Source organism: Schistocerca piceifrons, chromosome 9, assembly GCF_021461385.2.
Source record: "Schistocerca piceifrons isolate TAMUIC-IGC-003096 chromosome 9, iqSchPice1.1, whole genome shotgun sequence".
In the NCBI taxonomy this organism is placed as follows: Eukaryota; Metazoa; Arthropoda; class Insecta; order Orthoptera; family Acrididae; genus Schistocerca; species Schistocerca piceifrons.
The window spans coordinates 148714946-148734611 of record NC_060146.1 but is presented as its reverse complement, the minus strand read 5'-3'; the positions used below and the strand labels follow the sequence as shown (position 1 = coordinate 148734611).

At 40.2% G+C, this 19666-nt stretch overlaps 1 protein-coding gene across 1 annotated transcript in view; it reads right to left on the bottom strand.

The window, feature by feature from the left end:
• Positions 1-19666, bottom strand: part of LOC124717056 — a 66834-nt gene that overhangs the window by 11037 nt on the left and 36131 nt on the right. Inside the window, exons 4-5 of the mRNA XM_047243737.1 lie at positions 16345-18510; positions 10814-10900 (exon numbers count right to left, since the gene is read on the bottom strand). Of these exons, the coding sequence (XP_047099693.1) occupies positions 10814-10900; positions 16345-18510 (2253 nt within the window). The remainder of the gene's footprint in view (positions 1-10813; positions 10901-16344; positions 18511-19666) is intronic.

Here is a 19666-nt window from a genome sequence, read left to right as displayed (position 1 = left end):
GCTTTTCGGTCCTTTGGTTACATTAAACCTCCGTTGAAAACTTCGTCTTGTTGCAACAACACTGTGTTCTAGGCGGTGGAATTCCAACACCAGAAAAATCCTCTGTTCTAAGGAATAAACCATGTTGTCTACAGCACACTTGCACGTTGTGAACAGCACACGCTTACAGCAGAAAGACGACGTACAGAATGGTGCACCCACAGACTGCGTTGTCTTTTATATCTTTCACATCACTTGCAGCGCCATCTGTTGTTGAAAATTGTAACTACTGTAATTTCGAAAGTTTGTCCGCCTGAAAATGTACTGTTGTCCCAAGCATATTGCAACAAACGGTGTATTTCTATCGCTGCTCGTTTAGTTTTTATTGCCGTTTCAAATATACCGGTCATTTTTGAAACGCCCTGTATTTATGATTATAGGCAAGGGGTGTTGTTTGTGTGGATATACATTGATGAAAATAGAGCAGGGAATTGTTATTTGAAGTGTATATTGAGACAGAGGCAGCGAATATTGCATTAGGATAATGTTGCAATAGGACACTGAGATTTCTGTTGGTGAGGTACATGAGATTTATGAGACATACTGTAATAGAATGAGGCAATGATTATGGTGATTAATGAGGAAAAAGAGTGAGTAAGTAATGGTTAGGGCACAGGGACCCTGTTTCTTGTTGTAGTCAGTTTTTATGTCATGTGGATGCATTTTGTGTCTATAAGCGTAAAACGTAAATTTTTAAAAAGGTGTGGCTGGATGACAATAGTGAATGAAGGTATCGTGACTTGAGACAATACAATTATTTCTTTCATATGGAGTTCATAATTATATGATGCAAATTATTCAACCTTTTTACCAAACAGATACTGTCACTTTTTTCACCTGAACAACACAGCATGTAACAGTTACACTTTACAATAATTTGAGAAGTGTATATTTTTGTCTCCATTTGTGCACAGAAAATTTTTTGCAAAGATGTGGCTCAGCATTGATTGCTACTCTGTACTGTGAAACACTCTTTAATATGTGGTATCTCAATGAATTTTTTGTGATTTTGTCTTTGTGGTAATGTCTATTTTCTTGTTTATACTGATGAATGACATTGTTTTTTTCTGATTTATATGCAGCCCAAATTTAAGTCCTACTGAAATCTGTAAGCTAATGTCTCTTTTCTTTGTCTAACAGATAAACTTTATGTATGTACAAAATGATTCATTTTTTTACATTTCAGCTTTATTCTTTTTGCCATGGCATAGTATAAGATGCTTCTATATCTGTTTTTCTACTAACATGTGTGACATTGCAGACTGTCCCCTTCTATTTACATATGATGTAACATAATTACATAAATTACTTTAACTTAAGGAATTTTCAGATTGTATTTGCCTATTATATTTATGTCATTTATTGTGTTTGATCATAATGTGTGTTCTCTGTATAAATTGTCACTATAGGATGTGGCACCATTAGTACAATAATTATGTAGAGTATAGTACTGTTGGGAGCTCTCATGAGTCATTTAAGATGTGTAAGGAGGAAACAAAGAGAAAATGGTAAGAAAGAACAAAGAAATAACTATAAAGATTAATATGACAAATGGTTAGGTAGGACGAAGATGAGAAATGGCTAGGTAGAGCAAAGACAACAAATAGTTAGGTAAGGCAATGGAGCTAAAAAGTATGAACTTGTGAGAATGCCTGATACATGTGACAGAAATAAGCAGAAAGTACAGTAAACAGTGGTATTTGTTGAAAGTCTGATGAAAATATAGGCAAAAGTACAGAGTGATTCAAAAAGAATACCACAACTTTGGGAATTTAAAACTCTGCAACGACAAAAGGCAGAGCTAAGCACTATCTGTTGGCGAATTAAGGGAGCTATAAAGTTTCATTTAGTTGTACATTTGTTCGCTTGAGGCGCTGTTGACTAGGCGTCAGCGTCAGTTGATGCTAAGATGGCGACTGCTCAACAGAAAGCTTTTTTGTTATTGAGTACGGGAGAAGTGAATCGACGACAGTTTTTCAGCGTGCATTTCGAACGAAGTATGGTGTTAAACCTCCTGATAGGTGGTGTATTAAACGTTGGTATAAACAGTTTACAGAGAATGGGTGTTTGTGCAAAGGGAAAAGTTCTGGACGGCCGAGAATGAGTGATGAAAATGTAGCACGCATCCAGCAAGCATTTGTTCGCAGCCCAGGAAAATCGACTCGCAGAGCTAGCAGAGAGCTGCAAATTCCACAATCAACTGTATGGAGAGTCCTACGAAAAAGGTTAGTTATGAAACCTTATCGTCTGAAATTGGTTCAAGCACTGTCTGCAGCTGATAAGATTAAAAGAGTCGATTTCTGTGATTTTATCCTTGCTCAAATGGAAACAGATGAATCTTTCGTTTCAAAGATTGTGTTTAGTGATGAAGCAACTTTCCACACTAACGGGAAAGTCAATCGTCACAATGTCTGTATCTGGGGCACTGAGAATCCGCGGGAAACAACTCAGTATGAACGTGACTCGCCTAAGGTGAACGTTTTCTGTGCCATTTCAGCCAATACAGTTTTTGGTCCCTTTTTCTTCGAAGGTGCTACTGTAACTGGACTACAGTATCTGGAGATGTTAGAGAATTGGCTGTTCCCTCAGCTCGAACAAGAAGCACAACAATTCATATTTCAGCAGGATGGAGTGCCACCACATTGGCACTTATCTGTCCGTAACTACCTGAACGTCAACTACCCGAGGCGATGGATCGGCCGCCAGGCAGCCCGTGACAGAGCACTTCATCACTGGCCTCCAAGAAGCCCTGATCTTACCCCCTGCGATTTTTTCTTATGGGGGTATGTTAAGGATATGGTGTTTTGGCCATCTCTCCCAGCCACCATTGATGGTTTGAAACGAGAAATAACAGCAGCTATCCAAACTGTTATGCCTGATATGCTATAGAGAGTGTGGAATGAGTTGGAGTATTGGGTTGATATTGCTCGTGTGTCTGGAGGGGGCCATATTGAACATCTCTGAACTTGTTTTTGAGTGAAAAAAAACCTTTTTAAATACTCTTTGTAATGATGTATAACAGAAGGTTATATTATGTTTCTTTCATTAAATACACATTTTTAAAGTTGTGGTATTCTTTTTGAATCACCCTGTATTACAAGGTGCATGAACTAAAGCATGAAATATATCTAGATAGCAAGCTAATTACTGACCATATTAGGTGCAATCATAGGCTCACATTTGTCTGATTGCATAAACTGACTGCATAAAATATTCTTTGATGTGAACCATGGTTAGTCCCTAATCCATGTTTTTCCTAATTATATATTTGTGTTCTCCTTATCTGTTGGTGTGACCACTATCCTTATTTGTTTATTTTTTGTATGTGACCACTATCCTTACGTGTCTCTTTCTACCTTACTCCCTACACTTTTTTGTATTTCACTGATGTCCACACAAACATATATGTTTGAATAGATTTAGAATCTCCTATAGGACAATTCTGTACAGATATTATAATTGTTTATTATCATGCCTATTACAGTACACTGCGTCACATGACTTACATGTCTAATGTTTCTGTACTTCATTATTATAAAACAATGCTGCTATATTTCTCTTAGTTTTTTTAGAGACATACAATTGAGAGTTGCCAGGGCAGAAGAAATATGTCTATTGAAATATTGTCGGTCACATGTTGACATACTTTACTGACACAAGCCGCAACTGACTCTTACAAAGAACTCTATGATACTGCAAGATGGTTTTGGAGTTATCAATGGACCTGCAATCTGCTTCAAGCAGATACAACGACGTTTTACCGTTTGTGCATGTGGGGCTGTCAGCTGAGTGTTGTGTTTAGTCTCACTGAGTGTGCTTCCACATCATTCCTTACAATAGCGACATAACTGCAACAACCTACAGAAAGTTAGGTCATTTGTGAGAAGGACACTCTTCCACCTACTTTCATCATGCAAATCACTATTCACATATGTGACTATGTAAGCCTTGTGTGATACATACACTGTGACCTACTTCCTGCGTGCTACAAAATACTACTTCAATACAGAATGTGACATATAAACTTTGAATATAACCCTATGCAGTAATCATTCACACAGTGGTGAATATTGTATAAATTTTCACTTATAGTCTTTTAACTCGTATTCCTGTAAAACAATTTTACCCCTTTGTATTTGTAACGTGTTTTGTTTGTTCCAGTCCACAATGTTTAGAATTTTGTCCTCATCCCATTCCTACCTGAAATGAACCTCATACAAAATTCTACTGGGGGAAGGTGGGGGATATGTAAGGTGATCACATCATTTTGATTTTTGTATGTCACTGATGTGCATGTCAGAGAGAGAGCAAGATATGTTACTGTTAAATAATCTTTGGTCATATGTAGTTTGATACATTCTTAGTTTAAGTGTGGTAGGTGATGGTGCTGTGTTGACTTGTGATTGTATCTGTTAGATAAAGATTTATTGTAAACGACAACAAGAATGAACATAAAGGTGAAAGGAAAATAAATTTTTAATAATTTAATAGTTTTTGAAGAGAAGAAGTTCGAGGTAAGACTGCAGCACTGTGCATCTAATTTTTTGGAATGATTGTTGTCAGCTAGTTAACTTGCTCAAAGCTGAGAGAAAGATCACCTCACTTCCCTGAGTCCTGGATTAACATATGAATTGATTAAGCTATTTGGTTTTTATAGAAATTCTGTTAACACTGTACCCTCTGTAAATCATTGTTCACTTTGTTAAGCATAGTATTGTTCAGACCCATGTTATGTGTGTAGATCATGTGAAGTATTACTCTGTCTTTCTGAATATATACTTCATTCTAAAATTTTTGTCTTGGCATATCATTTCATAGGAATAACTCTCCCAAACCAGTTGTTTGTCATTACGCATTATCACAACGTACAGTTTGGATATGTATTTAGAAACAGAAATCTAACTTAGCAGCTGCCTGCTTGCTGTTTGCCATTGTGCTTTTGAGAAATGTGCAACATTGTTGTCAGGATGTGAGATAAGTAAAAATTTTGATTAGGGTCAGATAATTGTTTTACTTCAGTTGTGCTTTTAACATAAAAAAGTTGCATCCAGATCAGATCAGTTCAGTTCAAATTAGGTTGTGTTTAGTCAGAGGTTAGTACACTAATTTAAGTCGAATAACAGTTCATGGGCACATAGTTTTGGTACATAGTTTATGGAGTGGGAGGTAAAGTTGGGCTAAATTTCAGACAGGAACAAATATAGTGGGGAGATTACAATTGATTCCCCATTCCTCAATGGCCTGATTATATACTTTCCTTGCCGCTTTGGCTCACCAGATATTGAGTACATAGGCTAAGTGTAATAAAATACATTGTACATTTATTACTCCTGCTGTTTTATAATATATCATACTATCTGCAATACCCAGTTTTCCCTGGTTCACAATATATCGCATGTTTGACAGCATGTTGACCATTATCCCTAGCAGATATATTCAGACATACATTCCATTAGACCTAGGATGTATACAGAACATACTAAATTACAATGATACAATAGAATATAATCTAAATAAAACAGATGAGAATAAAAAGTTACTTAATTTAATAATAAATTTGATTTTTATTCTATATACATAGACTTATTTTTCATTTTTTGAACTATACTTGCATGCACAGTGTATTTGTAGTTTCGTTGTTCAAGGTATAAATGAACAAATTTTGAGGTGACCCAACTCTTGAGGATGTGACTTAAAACTGGTCTTGTGAAAACCACGATTCCTTTAAGTTAACACCACAATATCAAAATCTTTGAACTTGTGTTTTGCTGATGGTCATACTATAAGGCAGATTTACTGGAAAAGGCAATCACATTAAACTGAAGGGCAGCCCAGATGCGACTGACTAAAGCAGGCTGAGCTGCTATTTATATTGGCAATCTAAATTTGATTTCGATATTCTATAACATTCGGATATATTTGATTTTGGGAATTGTTACTCCCAATCTGACATTACTAAACGCTCTCTTTTACATCTGCCATTAACGTTTTCTCCCTTCTGATGATTCTTGCACCACATTTTTTGGTATCCTGCCTCCTTCCAATCCCATTTCTTGTCCACTCAACATAATCCTTCTAAGTTTTGTATTTTCCATAATGTTAAATTATTTTATTAGATCATACTCTTTCACATTTTCTTCGATTGCTCCATCTTCCAATGATGAGACCCTTCACCACTCCAAAAATTTTACGTACTACTTTGCTCTTAAATATCCTTTAGAGTCCAGATTTTTACATGCATATGTTAAAACTGGAGTGAAAGTGTTCTATAAAGGGTCATCTTGGCGTTTCTTTAGACGTATTTGCACTTTCTGATATCACAGAAGGCATAAAAGGTTTCGTTTTAATGTTATCTTTTGCATTATGTCTGTACTTACAAGGGGAGCTCCTCATCGAATCCCCCTCAGATCTATTGGTAAGAAGGTCCAATGGATAGCCCATCAAAAGGTGAACACAGATCAAGCATGACAACAGGAAGAAGGTGTACTGAACTGTGAAAAAAGACGAAAACTTGAAACAGTGAAACGGTACAAGCTCAAGATGTGCGATATCGAGTGAACTGGTAGAGCCACCGCGTGGTGGCCATGTCGTCATGGTATTGGACTGCAAAGCAGGAGACCACTCATGCCCAACCCCCTTTTTTTCCCCCACATAATTATGAGCTTTCCATGAGGTCACTGGCGTGTCCATTCACCGTATTTAAATTTGTGTTTGTGACGTGGTGTTAAAGTCCGTTTGCAATAGCGAGGTGTAAGGAAGGGACCTATAATGAAACATGATTTTGCACAATGACTCTATTAGCAAACAAAAGGAAGTGGTTCTCGAATGGGAATTGCAAACATTTGATGACATGTTACTTAGAAATGCTGCCACCAGGTTTTAGAGATAGCATTCCTGCGGACGCACCAATACGTTGAAGTGCCCGAACTATCTGATCAGTACAGTCCCTTCCAAACAACGGCCTCTCAGTAGCGTGGGATTACAGGACTACGCCACAACTCCCAGCCAACCGAACCCTCCACCGGAAAATACGCCTGGTGTGTCATTCACAACATTGGTGACATACACGTCATATGATAGGAATTTCTTATCGATGCACCTATTTTTACTCCTGGTGAGTTAGTGAGATACGCCCCCTTGCCAGATCTAGACTCTCCTATGGATGTGGATGCGATCACTCCAAAAGAAATTATGAAATCGTAGTACTTTGTCGCAGAATCTGCAACAAATGAACGCAACAGTCTCACAATCACACAGTTTTCCCTGTGCGCTATCAAAATATGTTTTTAACATTTTTGAATTTGTCCACATGTACACCATCAAATCCGGCATATGTTCAAGCAAATTTGAACTTGTCCTGAAATTTCAGAAAGTGAAGCTGATTATGTGTGAGAGCTTGGACTTTGATAATAGGTGCACCATCATGTAAATAGTACTGCTCTGTATATCCGTGCAGCTTTGTAAAATGGTAGAGTCTTCTCACAAAATATTTCACTTGTCTAAAGCCACACACATTTAACAGTTGCACAAGAGATGTACAACTTGGAGAAATAGGAACCAAGTCCACTCCCACATCAAAATAGTATAATTCCTGATCCTTCTGTCCTGTGTAGCTGCCAAGGAGTAAAGAAAACTCCTTGTTCGCTAAGCAGCATTCATTAAAATCTTTCACTAGTATTTTCTCCATTCTGTCTGACGCACTACAATTCACAATGACATTGGGGGTTTGCACAAGTATCCTATTGACTTGTTGCTGAACTTGGAGACCAAATACACCATTTTACCTGCAAACTTGAGTAAAATGTAGGTAAAAGAAATTCTGCTTGGTCAAGGCAATATTGTATGGTGCAACTGTGGGAAGTGGCATGCAGCTGGTCTACACTACATTTAGTGACATCTCCTCCAATGAAGGACTATGTGTGGGTCATTTTCATTTCATAGTAAAAACAGGACTGTTTTGCGTTGATGATATATCTGTATTCGTATTGTTGGAATTTGACGTTAGGTTCTGTAACAAACTTCTTGGAACAGTCTACAAATGAGCGTAGTTTTTGCTTAGATATTTGCTAATCTTTCTGCTCGTAATTTTGTATTTCGTTTTGAAAGTGAATAACTTTAAAGCCCAGACCGATTTTTTTAGCATAATGCATCACCAAATTTGTGAGTCTGTATCATGCAATGCACTTAATTCATTTCTGGCTTCAATAAATTGTTGGTATTGTCCCTATATGGTTTTCTAATTCACTTAACTTCCATCTTCAGGTTCCTCCTCGTTCCACGAATTCTTTACAGTATTTAGCTGTGCTTTCTTCCTCCATCGCTTTAAACTTCTTGAATTTATTTGTAACTCCACTTCATAACCTACGTTTGCGTCTTTTAATTGGTATGGACAATACTGTGTAAGGAGGATTTCTTTCATGTAACCCAACAAAATGTCATCAGATTGACATTGCAGCGTCTCTTTTTCATGTTCTTTGTATGGATCATCAACATTCTCATCATCTGGTACACACAGCCCTGTGTCAATCAACACCGCATCTTCATCACCATTTCATCAATAAATGTTGGAAACAATCATACAAATATTACACAGTTATCCAATCGCTTAAAGAACTTGTACTTTAGGTTGCATAAGTTCGGAAAATGTTCATGGATCCTGTTATGCAAGCCGTGAGCTATATTTGCTGGATTCATATTACCCACGGAATATCACTCATGTATTTAACACGCCCACATGTAGAGGCACAGACAATCCACTGTCAGCCAGGTAGCTTCGTCAACAGGAATCTTCTCTCCGCCGTGCACTGTAGTCAGTTGATATCCGTTGTGTGTCTGATCCGTTTTGTTTTGATGTTTGTTTGTTTAGGCGTAGTGTCCTCATACCACAGTGCGGTTATCTTGCACTGGACCTACAGCTTACAGTGGTGTCTGAACCATCACCAGTTTTGTATCCGAGATCTTGTGTGTTTTCACCAGAATTCGACACTGGAATCCCATGATTAGGTGGCTATTTGTACTTGCGTTCCAGTTTGGAAGCTTTGACTCTTGAACTCCTATGTTGTAACATAGTTCACAACAGTTTATTGCCGGCCGCTGTGGCCGAGCGATTCTGGGCGCTTCAGTGCGGAACCGCGTGACTGCTACGGTCGCATGTTCCAATCCTGCCTCAGGTATGGATGTGTGTGATGACATTAGGTTGGTTATGTTTAAGTAGTTCTAAGTTCTAGGGGACTGATGACCTCAGATGTTAAGTCCCATAGTGCTCAGAGCCATATGAACCAGTTTATTTGTTGTTTTCATTTCTGTGAGAAGTCTATGCAGCATATCACCTGCTCTCTCTATACATCACATTTACTTGGAACTGTAATACGTTCTTACCACATTATTCATATTCTATAACCAATGTACAGTATGACAATTTCCAAGACTACAGGAGAACAGACACGTCAATGGCTGGATGAACAGTTCATAATTTTGTGGATACAAAATATGGGGCACAAGGGAGATCTGAACAGGAATCTCCCTTTTTGCAGTCCAACATCGTGACCATAAAGTACGACGTGATGCCTCCTCCAATTCTCTCTGTGTTGCGCATCTTGAGATTAGACGGTTCACTGTTTCCGGTTTGCTTCATTTTTCACACTTCGTTACACCTCCTTCCTGTTATCAGGCCTGATGTGTGTTCAGTTTCTGACAGGCTATCCACTGAGCCATCTTACCACTAAATGTGATGGGGAGTTTCCCTTGTTAGGAATCCCCTTTTCACACATATTAAATTTCATTTATTTGTTCCAATGTTTACACTTTTAAAATTATCATTATCTTGTTAGTTGACAGTGTATAGTTGACAGTGTATGTGAGCACAGAATATTTTATTTTGTTGTTAACTTACATTAACTTCACTGTAAACCAACTGAAGGTGAAAATAATAAATGGAAATTTGGACCCTCAGGAACACTAGAACATTTTCAGGTATCAGATTATTTGAATATTGCAATTCTAGTCAAACAAAATCATGTAGAATGCCAAAACGACAATCATCATGGTTTATAGAGACAGTAACTGATCTCAAATGAGCAAACAATATAATAGACTCACATAACATGAATTTATTTAAGACAAAATTCAAAAAGTGGTCTTCAGAGATGAATAAGAGAGAAAGAGAAAACAGCCTCTTAACATCTACCAGCTCTGGGAAAAGGGATCAGAATATATAAAATGAAGTGAGTCATGAGAAAGAAGAGTGTACGTAGCAAGAACTGAAACATTCACTTAATGTGGTCTTTAAAAGACTGTTCGAATAAATAAAGAAATAAATAAACATTCAAATACTGTGAATTTTCTGTACCCATGATATGATCACATTACCATACCAGTACAGCAAAAACACAACCAGAACAGCACTGGAGCACAACTGGCCACTTAATGTTACAAGAGCTCTATAGAAGTTAATGTGAGATTGTAAAAGTCGATAATTTTTGCTGGACGAGGCCTTCAACCCCTATCTCCTGCTTAACGCGAGTAGTTGCCTTAACTACCTCGACCATCCGGACATTGGAAGCATGTATTAAGTTGAGAATTTGAGTCAGCTGGGAAACATGTCCAGAAAGCTGTGGCGGTTAAGACAATTGCTCATGTTAAATGAGAGATACGGGCTCGAGAAGTAGTCTGGTTCAAATTTACAGTTTTCACCATTGAATTATTGCAATTCTCGATTTTAGTTAGCATAGGGCTTTCCGTAGAAACAGGTATTGTAATCTGTTGCTATGCTTACCGTATGGTGTCCTTCCTCCCTGGCCTTTTCGGCAATGACTCTGAGCGACTGTCTTGGCATTTTTGCAGAGATCACGGACAGAGCAAACTGGAAAACATCAGAATACGTCAGTAGAGTGAATTTCTTCACGATATTACTGATGATAAACAAAGTAATTAGTAAGAAAGAGTTTATAGGATAAGAAATTATTCATTGATACCATAAGACTTTTCCAACAATGAAAATGCAATGTAGATTCAAACACAATTATGAAGCACCCTCCAAAGTATATGGAATTTGTGGCACGCTTTTATGGAAAACATGGCAAAGACCTGGATAGTAAAGTGACTGCAGTGGTTTTTTATGTTGTGTTACTGCAGCACAGATAAAATGAACATGTTGCAGCATGTCCACGTATTGGCCTTGTCAAGTGAGTCTACTGTTCCGCTCACCTGTGATTTAATCATGTGTCTCACCTCCACATTTGCACTTTTAAGAGCGTATGAAAACACAACACCATTGGTTTTGGGAAAAAAAGACGCCATGATCTGTTAACATATACTGTTTCGAGCAGTGTTGGGTTTTTTGGCAAAGAATAATTCATTTACGACTGTTGTGAATCTACTGGTCATAATAGTTGTCAGTTACACGGCATTGTTTATTCAGTGAGCTGTGCTTCTATAATCTTTAATACCATTCATTACTAAACACTGACTGCACATAAATGCAGAGTTTGACAGAAGCATGACCTTTAAGTGTGGTTATTCCAGGCGTGGAGGTGTGGTGTTTCCTTTGCAGAAGTGAAAGGCGATTACGTAGGAAAGTTAAACATGTTCGTAGAAAACTAAAACTACCAACAAAGTCTCTCTCTAGTGCAGTGAACATATAAGCTTCTCTTGTAAAATGGTTATTACTTTCCAAATACATCTCGTAAACATTGAAATGAAATTGCGTGCAAAAACCTTAAACTACAAAACCCATCCTTATTTCCGTTAGTCACGTTAACAAGACTCTTGCGGCATCCTGGTAGGAATGATGTGTTATGTTACGGGAACGTTGTTTTGGTGACTTATGATGTACATAATAATTTTAATTTTCATGTGCCACTGCATTGCTCGTTTCATCTGTCATGTACCTGGAAATGCAATGGAAGGATTTTGTGTGTAGCTGGGACAAGATGTTTGTAATAACCTTTGTGAAGATCTAGTGATGGTAACCCAGTTTTACTGAAAACAGTTATCTGCAATAAAGTTTTTATAGCGATCTCGGCTAAGAAGTTCTTCTTCTTCTAAGTAATCACTACAGATCACCCTTTGTGCTCAACATGAGTACACCAAACCTTTCAATCTGTCGCTGGCGATATGGACTACGAAGAGGAAGTGCGATTTGGAAATTTCCATAATTATAGCATTTTGACAGAGAGGTGCGACTGGGAAAGAATAGCAACCACCAAATAACTGACATCAAGAAACAATTCACGAATATGTCTTAATTTATTATTTACTCTACCAACATTTATTGAAGGGGTTAAGTTCGCAGGTCGGAGAAAGGTAGGAAGGCATGCTGTAAGTGACGGAGGGACGCAAAGACCCATTAAAACAGTGCATAGAAAAAATAAAGCAGACCCCTTGGCCCGAACATCAGGGAGAGCCAAACCTCTCACCAGCTGGGATCTCACCATAACCTCACAGCGCACATGGAGAATAGAGTTTCGCCAGATAAACTTGCTCTATAATCGTTGTAGCTCCCAGGACATCATTGCAGGAATGTGAAAAATTTGGCCGAAAAAATGGGCTTTGCTCAACACACAACTTTCCAAGATCCAAATCCCATGAAGTAACGAGAGAGCAACGCTTGTGTTGAAGGATCACTCCTTGAATCCTGTCAGTGAGGCACTTCCCGGCAGACAACGATCAATTGTAACGCCCAACAATGGATGGCGGGCGACCGCCGCAGCCCATGGAATGTCAACTGCGGCACATTCCAGCAAACTGTTTAACCGACACTGCCGATCGGTACTCTGTGGTCCTGTAAGATGACAAAATGTATCCAAAACGTCCTCGAGCACCAGTAGTTGTCATGAGGAAAAAGAAGTACCATAAGGTCATCGGCATATGCGTGAACTATTAACCTTTCTCCCAAATACGACCGTCCACCCAATCGAGCAGCTATGGTTCGTAATAAGGGTTCCAAAAATAGCACAAATTATAACATAGATAAATGGCTCCCCTGTGGGACACCTCGACACATTTCTATAGGTGGAGTAAAACGACCGATCACATCAGTAGATGCCTGAATACCAGTAAGTAGAGAGGTGAAGTTCCGTCGTGCAGAATCATTAAAACCAACACCCATCAAAAAATCATGACTAACTCAGTCAAATGCATGATAACATCATTAGAATGCAAAGCTCCCAACACAGGAAATGTGGAAGCAATCGAAATGGGATCACGACATTCAGCAATGGTAGCCAGGAGACTACGACCTGGGAGACAACTTTGATAACACGCGGCAGTGCCAGCAATCAAAGCCTAAAACAGCTATTTATCACTACGATTTTATAATAAATATTGAGTATCATTAGCGGTCAGACCTGAATCGTGGACAGACATCCGGTCTTTTGTAGAACTGAAACAATTTTTCCGATCTTAAATGAGGGCGGACTGTGTACCCTGATACCACTTCATTCACCAAGAATGTTATCATGTCTCCTTTCACAGGCTAAAAACGAACAAAAAATTCTTTGCAAAGCCCATCTAAACACGGAAATTTGCGTGAAGGAGAGCGAACTACAATGTTATGATACCTCTTTACGATAAATGCTGTCAAAAGCTCCTCATGGAGAGCTAGTGTAACAACACCATCAAGGAGGGCACTAAAATCAGCAGATAATGTACTGTCTGATACCACTTTAGTGTAAAGATTGGAAAAATACCAGTAGAGTTCACGCATTATATCATGTTGGGATGACCACTCAGGACCATCTATAGAACGAAGTGATAGAGACATGCCAACTCATCCTGGGGAGTCGAACGTGGCTGGGGTCACAGAGGCGAGATTGGGGACAGGTGACTATAAAATCTTCACCGTTCTGAGTTCGCCGGCGTTTAAACTGTAGTATCAGTACCGGCGCCAAATGACAGCAGCAGAGCCTGCATCTGAACATTCCGATAATGACAGAGAGTCGCGCCGAGTGGGGGACAACGTCTCCCCAACGTCTAAAGCTAAATCGGTTTTTTCGCAATAACTGAAAAAGTAGATGAGGTATCTTCATGGAAACGCCTACCGTATGTTTTATGATGAATTTAACCTGATTCCAAAGTATAGCTTTAATATTGCGTGATTCTAACATTTCAAAAAAATGGAATAATTCAAAAAGTAAAAGAGCTTGCTGAAAACTTTTATCATGCATTTTTACGATAAACTGCATCCAGTTCCGAAAGTAGAGATTCTTAGCTTTAATATTATTTGCCCCTCAGAATTTTACAAAAAGTAGGTTTTTGAAGGCACCATGTTGAGATTCACAATATTTTAACTTTCCATACTCTTACACTATACGACCAGTCTCTGAGACAATACTTAAACATTTTATGTCATTTAAGCAAAGCATCTAGTGCAATCTCTTTGCTAGTGGCTCAAGTGATTCGTCACGAGCCCTATTGGACTGACTTTGGCCATGCAACTGAGAAAAAACTCAATACTTCACTTGTCGCACTATTGTCGGCTTGTTTTCCCACAGGTAAAGTATTTACCCACAAAATGCAAAGGTACAGAAACCAGATGGCAGTTATAAGAGCCGGGGAACATGAAAGGGAAGCAGTGGTTGGGAAGGGAGTGAGACAGGGTTGTAGCCTCTCCCCGATGTTATTCAACCCGTATATTGAGCAAGCAGTAAAGGAAACAAAAGAAAAGTTAGGAACAGGTATTAAAATCCATGGAGAAGAAATAAAAACTTTGAGGTTCGCCGATGACTTTGTAGTTCTGTCAGAGACAGAAAAGGACTTGGAAGAGCAGTTGAATGGAATGGACAATATCTTGAAAGGAGATAAGATGAACATCAACAAAAGAAAACGAGGATAAGGGAATGTAGTCGAATTAAGTCGGGTGATACCGAGGGAATTAGATTAGGAAATGAGACACTTAAAGTAGTAAAGGAGTTTTGCTATTTGGGGAGCAAAATAACCGATGATGGTCGAAGTAGAGAGGATATAAAATGTAGACTGTCAATGGCAAGGAAAGCGTTTCTCAAGAAGAGAAATTTGTTAACATCGAGTATAGATTTAAGTGGCAGGAAGTTGTTTCTAAAAGTATTGGTATGGAGTGTAGCTATGTATGGAAGTGAAACATGGACGATAAATAGTTTGGACAAGAAGAGAAAAGAAGCTTTCGAAATGTGGTGCTATAGAGGAATGCTGAAGATTAGATGGGTAGATCACATAACTAATGAGGAGGTATTGAATAGAATTGGGGAGAAGAGGAGTTTGTGGCACAACTTGATTAGAAGAAGGGATCGGTTGGTAGGACATGTTCTAAGGCATCAAGGGATCACCAATTTTGTATTGAATGGCAGCGTGGAGGGTAAAAATCGTAGAGGGAGACCAAGAGATGAATACACTAAGCATATTCAGAAGGATGTAGGTTACAGTAGGTACTGGGAGATGAAGACGCTTGCACAGGATAGAGTAGCATGGAGAGCTGCATCAAACCAGTCTCAGGACTGAAGACCACAACAACAACATGCGTACACAACTTTCCCACTAGAGCGCGCCCCGCTAAGCACAACAGCACAGGCGCAACGCTTATCCGTCTCCGCACTACGAGATGGCGCTGTCTTAGAGACGGACCAAATTCTGCTTCCGCCGATCCGCGTATTAGTATGTCACGCAGCCTATGAGATTGCTGCTAATGTAGAACCTTTTCTCCTCGCAGATCACACTCGTGCAGTGATACAACAACGCGCGAAGTATTATAACGAGTGTACAGACCTCCGATTAGTAAGTCTGCATTAGTCTGCATTTGTCTGCATTAGTCTATAGTCAAGTTTCAGTCTGCGCCTAATAAGATTATCATATTCCTGTACGTAGCCATGAAGAGAAATGTATAGACACTTTGTCAAGTATCAGAGATATGTGAGAATAAGATTAACGTACCAAGACCAAAGGAATTTCAGATTGTCAATTGTAAACAGCATCCAGAATCAAGTTACGTAATGTCTATATTTTTTATTATTTTAATAAATGTGTGTGAAAATTAATCAAGTTCTATTTAAAGTTGGTCACCGTCAATCTGCTACTCTAAGCGTGCAAGTTGCGTTTCTATCGTCTGACCTAAAGGCAGAAGATAAACACGCCACGACAAGTCCACGAGACATATTGCTGACACTCGCCTACTTCGTTAGAGCGACAAGTCAAATAATCTGATGGTGTGTATACCGAAGGTCTTATAGTATGCACACCACACAAAGGTTCTGGGTTATAGTCCCAGCCAGAAAGGTTTATGTTAGTTACAACTACGTAAAATGTGATGCGTGATTTTTTTTTTTTTTTATTTACCTGCATTTGAGTACCTACGCCCTTCCACGCTGCCTTGGCTCTCCATGACGTATTGTTCAGCGAGAAGATGTGTTCGTACAGGGCCCAGTACCCGCCCCGTTCGAAGGCGCCCAGCAGCTCTGCGGGATCGTGCAGCCTCAAGCGGAAGTCCCCCAGTTGTTTGACGTCACCTCCCGCCTCCAGCAGGGCTTTCACGGCGGCCCAGCGACCGCCCTCTGCGGCGTACCTCATCGGCGTCCACCCGAGCAGGCGGTCCTCCGCAGACAGCGCGCCCACCCCCGCACGCCTGCACAGCCGCCGCAGCAGAGGCAGCGGGCAGCGCAGGCGGTGCGCCGCCGCCAGGTGCAGGACGCTGCGCCCGCACGCGTCTGCCTGCCCGACGTCGGCACCCTCGCCCACCAGCGCCGCCATCTTGCGCTCGTCGCCATCCAGCAGCGCCTCCAACAGTGGCAGGCCCCTCGCCGCCCTCCGGTCGAAAGACTCGAGGAAGAACTCCAGTCTCTTGTTCACGTAGGCCTTGCGGTACACCCTCGCACGAAACTGTTTTCTATCTGTGACGAAGCACAACTTGGCAAGGAAGTGTTCGGCGAAGGTCCTGTGCAGGAATGCGGGTTTCCCGTTGGTGAACTGGTACACGATTCCAGATTTCACAAAGTAGTCCGTATCGAATGACAGCTTTGTCGGTACAGCCGCAGTGTGCGACAGAAGTGATTCTGCGAGAGCCATCAACTGTGCCTCGTGCTGCTCCTGCTTCTCCACGACCTCTGCCTTCTTCCCGGGAACGGAAATGTTTTGACACAATTTCTCCTCGTAAAGCCTTCTGAAGTTATTTCGGAAGAAAGTTTCGTACAGAGTCACAATGTCCCATGTCTCAGCTACTTCCTGTGACAGATTTACGAACATTTCGGCGAAGAGAGGGATTCTCAGAAGATCCCTTAAGCTCTTGTTGAGACCGGCGATGGGTGGAATGTTTCCCCTCAGCGGGTGGAGTGTGAAGAATTCTTTCAGCTCTGAGTCACTGAAAGGCTCCAGCGAGTGCGCCAATACGCCCATCCGCGCCGCCAAGACCTTCAACGCTGCTGGCCTCGTCGTCACCAGGAGCTTTCCCTTGCGTGGTGCCACGAGAGGCAGCACTTCGATACACTTGTCGACGTAATCCGGGCACACCTCGTCGAAGCCGTCCACGAGGCAGACGACTCGCGGGGACCGCAGCAGGCAGTGGCGAAGCAGTGCGCACTCCAGTCTGGCCAGCTCGTCCTTGTTAAAGACTGCTGCCCTCAAGATGTCTTCTACAGAACTGTCACTGTCATCTAAAACTGTGTAAAACTCCAACAGATTAATTCTCAGTATCCAGCAGGCAGGGTCCCTTCCTTTTATTTGCTCCGCCACATGTGACAGCACCTTCGACTTGCCCACTCCGGGCCTCCCCTCTACAATTACCGTATTGCTCGCAGTGTCTAATGCCTTATACTGCTCTACCTTCTGCTTGATTCTGTGCTCTCCAATCCTGTCAGGATGCCCAAAATAGTAAACAATGTTCCATTTCTTGTTAGAAAACTGTAATACGTAGATTTTCAAAACTGGCCATGTTCTGGCAGCTTCACGAATACTCTCCAGCTCCTCAGTTAACACAATTAGTGGCCAATCGAATTTGAATTGAGTGCGGAACCAGCTTTTCATCTGCGCAAAACTCGTGACCGAATGTATGCCTATTTTACATGACAGTGCCCCATAGGATGCGCTGTCGATGACGCACACATCCCAGCGCCCCAGAGACGAGAAGAACTTGTTTGTCACCAGGCGACGGTCCACCAGCTTCCTGGGCACGTAGTAGGCGGGCAGCGTTTCCAGCTCCCGGCCCATCCTCAGAGGCTGTGACGGCTGCGCCAGAGCCAGCAAGTGTGTCGGCTTGCCGTCCAGAAGCGATTTCAGGGCATCGACATCTACCTCCTGGTCCCGCAGGCGGCATTCGTAGCGGTCCCCGTTTAGTCTGACTTTGACATCCAGAAGCTCATTCCAACTGTTATCGCTGATGTCAGATGTTTGGAAGGTGTCGTCGAAGCCTTTATTTTCCCTCAACGACACAATGACGAGACGGCGTTCATTTTCTATCTGGGCCGCCAGCTCAGACAATATGTCAGAGTCTTTTCCGCTGTCTACAAGCACCTGTAGATGATTGAAATAGGTTAATTACATTTAAATAGTTTCAGACTTTCCTTTATTATAAATGGGTCATGCAAGATTATTCCAGAAAATATGAAATTCTACTCACCTAAATTTTTGTATACTCAAACATACACTAGTGATAAATAACAATTTTTGCAGCCAATATCGTATGTTAAAATATTTTCATCCGAAGATGACAGTTAGACCAGTCAAAACTGGTCACTCAGGACATAAAAATATTTCAAAATGCAATCATGGCTACAAAACGTCTTATAAAAAATTAAAGACCAGATCACACCCAGCAACATGTGCAACATATAAATACTTTTGACTTCAATATAAAAAAAAGAACCTTCAAATTTCTTGTTTCTTCTCACACCAATAATTTTTACATAGAGTTATTCTATCAGTTATCTTCATATGATTCAATTTTTAATTTTGATTTCTTTCAAGGATAAAAGATAAAGCCCGATAAGATGTATTGGCACTATGAGCCACCATTTGTTCCCAGTGAAATAAGAGGTTTTGTGGGGGACAGCCATCATCAGCTAGCTGCACCAAACTTATGATACAAGCGAACTGAAATTCCTAGTATTAGGAGACTTTGAGAAGCAGCTTATTCAAGAAAATGAATTATCTGGATAGTAGTAGGAAGTCACATTATGTCGACTCATACACTTTCCCACTCCATCATAACTAACCTGAATAATTTACGATGTGGATTACCTTCCAAATATATTTCATGGGCAAAACATGAAAACAGATTCAAATTCCTACATCAAACAAACGTTACTGTTGGAAACGCTTATCTGTAACATGGTACTCAACCTTTATTTCAGTGCTAGCTCCAATGCCCTGATGTCAACCTGTATGGTCCGTATCACACATACATGATTATATGTACAAGGAAGTCGTACTCTATCACTAATAGAATTACACAATAAATTTGTTCATTGTGTTAGTGCTGACTAGAGTCATTACTTAATGTACAGTATTTAATAATTATAAACTAAAATATACTTATAATATACTGACTACGTAATACAATTGCCTCGGGGACCAAACACAACAGTAGTGTTAACACAAATTTGTTAAAATAAAGCTCGCATTAGGCCCAAGACTTAATTTTTAATAAGAAAAAAAATTCTGTCATGAT